Source organism: Rhodamnia argentea, chromosome 2 (assembly GCF_020921035.1).
Source record: "Rhodamnia argentea isolate NSW1041297 chromosome 2, ASM2092103v1, whole genome shotgun sequence".
NCBI lineage: Eukaryota > Viridiplantae > Streptophyta > Magnoliopsida > Myrtales > Myrtaceae > Rhodamnia > Rhodamnia argentea.
In genome coordinates this window covers 11,796,332-11,803,932 of record NC_063151.1, presented here as the reverse complement: position 1 = coordinate 11,803,932, position 7,601 = coordinate 11,796,332, and the positions used below count along the sequence as shown (strand labels likewise).

The 7,601-nt window shown below is 40.5% G+C and overlaps 1 protein-coding gene across 1 annotated transcript; it reads right to left on the bottom strand.

Moving 5' to 3' along the window:
* Positions 1 to 2,142: 2,142 nt before the first annotated feature.
* Positions 2,143 to 4,103, bottom strand: LOC115748890 (cytochrome P450 71D9-like). The gene is made up of 2 exons (XM_030685531.2): positions 3,148 to 4,103; positions 2,143 to 2,970 (listed from the first exon to the last, which is right to left on the bottom strand). The coding sequence occupies exons 1-2, from the start codon at positions 4,054 to 4,056 to the stop codon at positions 2,356 to 2,358; spliced, it is 1,524 nt and encodes a 507-aa protein (XP_030541391.1). The 5' UTR covers positions 4,057 to 4,103; the 3' UTR covers positions 2,143 to 2,355.
* Positions 4,104 to 7,601: the final 3,498 nt, after the last annotated feature.

The window sequence follows — 7,601 nt, the reverse complement described above, 5'->3', positions numbered from 1 at the left end:
AATATTCTCATTTCTAGATTTTTCATTTTTCATTTGTACTTATATTGGTAGTAAGTATAAGCATTTTTTATGTAAAAAAAGACAAATTGATACCACGAAAGTCCCAACTATTATTAACAAAATTAGTAAATTGAAAGATTTTCTTGTTTTGTTGTTTAGAGTACTGCAAAAGGCAACTGTAACTACTAGGTTTGAGTTTCGGCTCGCCAACTACCAGCAAATGTTTGGCCCAGGGAAAAAAAAAAAAAAGCTACCTACACTTGCCAAATATTTCCATGTAAAACTACGGGGCAAGTGACAAAGTAAATTCCAAATGTTTTAATGATTTCAATTCTATCTTCATCTTTTTATCCTATTAGAAAAAAAAATCCAATCTATTAGACTCTGTTTGTTTTACTAATAATGAATGATTTGAAAAATATTTTTCTAAAAATAATTACTTGTATTGATTATAAAAATGAATGAATGAAAAATATTTTTTCTCGTTCATCAAAATATTTATACTTAAATTGTTTGAGATAATGAAAAGTTTCTTTTGGCCAATTATTTCATATGATACAAGCGATCATTGTTAGAAAAATATATCTCAAGACTTTTTTTTTTTTAGGAACAAATGGAGATTTCTTGACTCGTTGCCCTGCCGTCGAACCAGTCTAGAAGTAGAAAGGGAAGGTGGGAGAAGTAGATGCCCCTGACTTTTCCTTTTTTTTTTTATATATGGTCATCCGACGTTCCCATGGTGGATTGCGGTTGACCTACTTTCTTCAATTGGTTCAGCCCAATCGATCCCATGAAAGTCCCTATTTAGAATGAGGAAGACCAAAACAAGTATAGAAAAGGCATCATCCTTCTTCCCATCAAGTAGTTCCCGCCATTGGAAGAGTCACAAAAGGCAATCCGTTAGCGAGCAGTGTCGGTAAAAGAAACAGTGCCTTTATTGACTTAGAAACAATTCTCTCGAAAAGCGCTTACGGGAAAGGCACCAAGCGCCGATCTTTCTAACGGAATAGCAAGAGCCATTATGATGAATTTCACAATTTGTTTCAATTCTATATAAAGTCCTTCTAACACTAGAAGGAATATTCAGTTAAATTTTACACGGAATTTCGAATTTACTCCCGAAAAGAAGAAGAAATATCTAGTTTTTTTTTATCTATCCTATCTTTACCTCTTTCACTTTTGCTCTGCCTCTTTGCAGAGAGATGAGAGTTGAACCCCAATGAAAAATGTTTATCTATCTTCATTTTAGGAAAAATTATTCAAGGGAGGACATTTGAGGGAAAATGATGGAGGTATAATCCAATGAAAAATGTTTATCTATCTTCATTTCAGGCATTTTTTGTTTTCTCAAAATGTTTTTGAAATTTTTGGTATGAAAAAATAAAATTAAAAATTAGGTTATCCCACCAACTATAGTCTTAACTGTAACGTTACAAAGAGAGGGAAATTATTGTCAAAGTTGATGATTCATTTCGATAAAAGCCTTAAAGCGGATAAAATAAACAAAAAACTTATACAAAACCACTACAAAAAACATACAGCTTTGGGGGCGCCGGCGAGGACCGGGACGCAAACAAAAACACGGTCCCACAGACAAGCATCAAACCCCATTCAGAAACTGCAAAAGGGCCGGGCTCGGCCCGAAAATCCACCCTAGTTTTTGGGCCTTTTGGGCCGGCTTGGTATTGTTAGGATTGGGCCGGGTTAGGCCGGTCCGATTCCGGCTTTTTTTTTTCACCCATGTTTTCTTTTTCATTTATCTTATTTTCATTTTTATTTTTTATATTCTTTCATTAAAAGGACATATCAAGTGATTTTGATTTAAAAATAAAAGAAACCGACCCGACCCGACCCGGCCCGAAGAAAGTTCGGGCCTGGTCGGGCTTGGCACTATTCAATTTTGGGTCGGCTAGGGCCGGGCCGAGACCCGGCCCATTGACACCCCTATTGGAAACTATGTATGACACCATATGATATAGTCATAAGCTGAATTTTCTCATGACTGGGGCTAATAATCGATGGATGTCTCTTTCCTAAAGAAAAGAGAAACTTTATCATTCATAGATTCAAAATGCAAATTATTGATGAACACTTAATTAAATGAATGATATCACACGTCACATAATGTATTTCTAAAGAAAAGATAACACTTCATTGGATAGAACGATTTCATGTTTACATATACCAGTACATAATCCACATCTCTCATCTGATCCTTACAACTGCCTCATAGCTTAAACTCTTGAGCCCTTCTTCAAGTACCTAAAAGAGACCCTAGATCTCCACTTCCCATGCGCTGCGACTTACCTTTTTTAGGCGACTACAAGTAAATACAATGAGGAAGCTGACAGAAACTTAGCAATTATAAGGAGTGGGAATCAAGCAGAGATCATCTTTCCTCTTCACTGTCACAGCAAAAGCCTCAGTCATGTCCAGGTCCTCATTCCTCATCCCACCAGGGAGTGCCCAGTCAAAATTGTACAAGAGCATGGCAATCTGAAGCTCCACTTGGGCTAGCCCAAAAGTCATCCCTGGGCAAATCCTCCTCCCAGCACCAAACGGTATGTACTCCAAGTGGTTCCCTTTATAATCCACGCTAGAGTCTTCACAGAACCTATCCGGGTCAAACGCCTCAGGGTCTCTCCAGTATTTCGGGTCTCTTCCCAGAGCCCATGCGTTGATGATGCCCTTGGTCTTCACTGGTATTGTGTAACCATGCACTTCACAGGCCTGTGAGCATTCCCTTGGGAGGAGGAGTGGGACTGGTGGGTGAAGCCTGAGGCCTTCTTTGACCACTGATTTAAGGTATTTGAGCTCTGCAACTCCTGCTTCGTCTGCTTTTCCTCTCTCCCCAAAGACCTGCCTCACCTCTTTTTGCGTTTTGGCCATGATCTTTGGGTTCTTGACCAGCTCTGACATGATCCAGTCCGCTGCTGTGGCTGGGGTCTCACTCCCTGCACTGAATATTTCCTGCAAAAATAAAAGATGTCGTCACCTAAATGTTTGAGCGCTGAACATGCACCAGTGACCCGTTTCCTAAGGGTTTATAAGACGTGGGTGATCAGAGCGCGGGTCATGTGTTTGGAGAAAAGAATGACATTGGAGAAGAATAAAGAATTCTGTGGTAATAAGACTGAATTAACTTACCAAGATCACTGCTTTGATATTCTCAGTGGTCAGGGACAATTCCTGATCACCTTGCTTCTGGAACTTCAGTAGAACATCCACCAGATCTTCATCGCCATCTTCACACTGATCACCACTCTCATTCTCTGATCTATTCGTCCTGTGCTCCCTGATGATATCCTCCAGCATCCTGTCAGACTCCCGGTGCAGCTTCTCGATTTTCGGCCTCATCCCGCTCATGATGTGCAGGAGCTTCACTGAGGGGAAAAGATCAGCAATCCCGAACCCGCCCGCAAACTTGATTGCCTCCTTCACCATGCCGATGAACCTGTCCTGCTCCTTGCACTTCTTCCCGAACGCGGCCCTCGACGTCATGCCGTACTGGGACGAGTAGATCTTCTCAGTAAGGTTGATGGTCGTCCCAGCCCTGGCTGCAATCCATCTCGCCAGGTTCAACATCTCATCCTCCCGGATGGACCGGTATGACAGCACTCTCTTGGAACTCAGGAGCTCCAGGATGCAGATTTTCCTCAGTTGCCTCCAATATTCACCATAGGGTGCAAACGTGATGCTTGTGCAATCATAGGAAATGATGCTGGAGGCAAGGATCGGAGGCCTAGAGGCAAAGATCACATCATGGGTCTTCAAGACCTCCTTGGCAGTCTCCGGCGATGAGAACACAACCGTCGAGACCTCGCCCATCTTGAGGTGCATCAATGAACCATACTTCTTAGCCAATTCACTCAGCGTCCGGTGCGGAAGTGGGCCGCCGAGCTGGTGCATGTTGCCTATGATGGGTAGCTTCCATGGACCTGGAGGGAGCTTCGTGGTTAAGCCTTTTGGGTTTGGTTTTCTCCTGACAATCTTAAGTGTCATGAAGATGAAGAGAAGGAAAGAGAACAGAACTGGGAAAGTGATTTTAAGATCCATTAGTGACCAGTGGAGTGGGATGAGATGAATGTGGAAGTTACGTGTGTGTATTTGTGGAGCTACACTGCTCACACTTATAGGAGTTTCTGGGGGCTACTCTTATGGAAGAAGCATGCAACACCAAAAAGCACAAAAAAAATTTGGAAAACCATAAAAGTAAAAATGTGGCCGACTTTTTATTCTGTCCACATGTTTTCTGGCATAAATATCTGTTAGATATATGAAAATCATGTTGCTCATTGAAGCGGTGGCTAATTAGATGATTCACAATTGAGTGAAGTAAATTGCAAGATATTTAGAAGCGACCCCCTTACTCTTGAGTCAAATGAGCAATTTTCATGGGTGAATTATGTATGATGAACCTATTATACTTTTGTCAATGTCATAAACATTTTAATTTTGTTAATTGAGTCCTGAAACTTTTCAAATTTTATCAATTGAGTTCATCTTACCAATTTTGAGCGAAAATCGCTGACGTGGACCTTGGCCATTCTACGTAGTTTGGTCGATGCTAACGTGGATAATTTTAAATAATATTTTAATATTTTTTCATTTATTTATTTATTTTTCTTTTCTTTATTTGTTTTTGCCTTAGTATGGCGGGCGAGGGTTGTCGGGCTCTCGCCGGCCACCGGGCAAGGGCCTAGACACTCTCACCAGCCACAGTAAGAAAACACAAAGAAAAGAAAGGGAAAAGAGGAAAATAAATAAATAAGTTCAACAATTGTTAATATATATGAAAAATTGTCCACATCAGAGTCAACCATACCACAGAGGGCGATCAGCATCCATGTTAGTGATTTTCAACTAAAATTAGCTGAATCAACTCAATTGATTAAACGTGGAAAGAAATAAAACTCAATTGGAAAAATTAAGAGGTTTAAGACTAAGATGGCAAAAGTATAACATGTTTAGTACTTTTTGGATAAGTTTTCCCAGGGCAAGAAGTTGGCACATAGAAGGTCAAAGAAAAGACGTATCCGTTCTGGGAAGTAAATTAACATATAACCTAACTACCATTCTAGATCATTGTTTCAACTTATGTGCTAAGTAGCACGGAAACGTGAAGCAGGCATCCGCGTCGGTGTTGGACACGTCGGATACCGACACGCGTTCGATACGATCCGACACGCGTCCGACACGCGGTCAACGCGTGTCGGGAATTCGACACTTGGTCAACAGCCGTCGACACGCGTGTCGGGTACGTCGGACACGTAGAATGCGGATGGTGCAGAGGAAGATGACGGAGAAAGCGGCGGGGAGCCAGGCGATAAGGAGGAAGAGGGGCTCGGAGCGCTCGCCGTAGAAGGCGTGGTAAAGCTGGCCCAGGATGGCGTCGTTCAGGTTGATGACGCCCTTAAGGAGGTTGTTCTCTGGAAGAGGGAGAGAGACATTGTAATGAACAACTCTTCCCCTCAGCTGAAAGTCGCAGGCCTCCGAACCTGCGCCACCGCTGCCTTTCACGAGAGAGAGGGGAAGGAAGTGATGATAGAAAACGAAGTTTGAAAAGAAAAAGGGGAAGTCCAGGCTGATTAGGGTTCGGCGTGGAAGGAAGGAAGGGTTGCGTGTGGTGGGGTTCGATGAAAAGAAACCTGGGAATAAAAAAATCTCGGGAGTTGTAACTGGAAGACTAACTGACGTTGACAAGACTCCGTTGAGGTGAGAAGACCACTTTGAAGATAAAGAGATGGGGAGGAGAAATAATGAATATTTTTCATTTAAAATTTAAAAAAACAAAACAATTTCGCTTAAAAAAGAGGTTTCTTTTAACACTATTTTAAAATCTTCGCATGCCTAACAAAATAATTTTTTGTAGGCATGTATATATAAAAATATATATTTAAAATACAACGTGTCCTAACGTGTCGAAATTTTTTATTTTTTAAAAATGACGAATGTTCAGTCGGTCGTGTCCCATATCCGTGTCTCTCCTACTTAGCTTATGTGCCGTCAAAATGTGGGTGGTACATGCTACATATGTACGGGCTGGGCAGCAGAAAAATATTGGTAATGCGATGCGTGAATCAAGGTTTCAATTTTGCGTCGAATATTGAGTTGCCTGCTGAACGCTCTAAAAAGCGACAAAAGGATAAGAGCTCCTAGTTTTTGTTTTTTTTGGTCAAAAAGAGTTCCTAGGTTTTTTTTTTTGGTTTGGCAAAAAAAAAAAAAAAGGATTTATAGAAGTCCATACACGAAGATTTGCCAATAGTAAAAGGTATGCCTAGCTCAATGATCTATAGAAGTCCATACACAGGGATAATATAGTGAAATCCCACTTGGGTTGTGAAGGGAGAGAAATAACATAAAAGTTTTAAATCTATCGTACGGGCAAGGGGCCCGTAAGCCCTCATCGGCTGTTGGCAAGGGTCGCGGCCCTTGCCTAGTGGCCGATGAGCCGGTAAACTTGCCACCCACAATGAAAAAAGAAAGAAAGAAAAATTAAATTATTAAATTGAAAATATAAATTTCAATTTAAAGAAATAAATTGTAAAAATTATTTACATCAACATCGGTGGAGCCACGTATGATGGTCGATGTCCACATCGGTGATTGTCAACTAAATTTGATCAGAACATTATACTGGCCAATTTTCAAAAGATTTATAATTAAATTTACCAAATTGAAATGTTTAGAACTGAATTGAAATCCACACAATAAGTTTAGGAATTTTTTGATAATTACCTTGTGCCATTGACGAGATTAGAGTATATGACGACTAGGGTTATGTAATCCTTACCAAAAAGCTAAGAGTCATGTATTAAGCAGACCAATGTGTCAAGTGGTGAATAAGAACGAAAAGTCAATTGTTCATTTCATATTATAGAACTTTCAAAAGTGTCGATTGGTTAATGTCCCAATTACTTAACCTCTGTTGTCCCATTGGAACAACACGAATAATGGGTATATAAGCATGACTTAGTTATGACTTAAGCTTTGTTTATTTCGCGAAAAATAAAACATTTTTGGTAATTAATTTTTGGAAAATCATTTTCCAGAAAAGTGACAATATTTTTCCGGTGTTTGGCTGCAATATGAAAATAAATAGGACAATAGTTTTCACTGTTTACTATGGAAAATCTGATTTTTTTTTTTTTTATAGAGAAAATTACCAACAAATTAGAATTTTGAAATAATTTTTAGTTTTCTTCTTTTTTTCCTCCTCAACCTGTCGCTAGCAACGGCCATGGCTAGCAACTAGCGACAATCGAGGGACGACATCATTCAAGGCCGGCGAGGCTCCACCTCACCGGATCAAGTGAGGTGGAGCTCGCCCGTGGTTAGCGAGGCTCGACCTCACTCGTCACCGGCAAGCTCGAGCTCACATGGATGTGGCAAGGCTTAACCTCGCCATGGCCAATGAGGTCCACCTTATCGGATCTAGTGAGGTGGAACCTTGCTTGAGGCCGGCGAGGCTCATCCCTCCCCCGTAGCCGGCGAACGGCAGAGGAAAGAAAATAAAATAAAAAATAAAAAATTAAGATTTGTTTTAAATAATTAAAAAGAAAAGGGATGAGGAAAGAGTAGGGAAAATGATTTTCTCTTTT

What these genes read in the sequence shown, in the direction of transcription:
- LOC115748890 (XM_030685531.2), bottom strand. Translation starts at nt 4,056, where the DNA reads ATGGATCTTAAAATCACTTTCCCAGTTCTGTTCTCTTTCCTTCTCTTC. An exon ending in ATATCAAAGCAGTGATCTTG is followed by an intron (nt 2,971 to 3,147) that starts GTAAGTTAATTC and finishes TTATTTTTGCAG; the next exon opens with GAAATATTCAGTGCAGGGAG.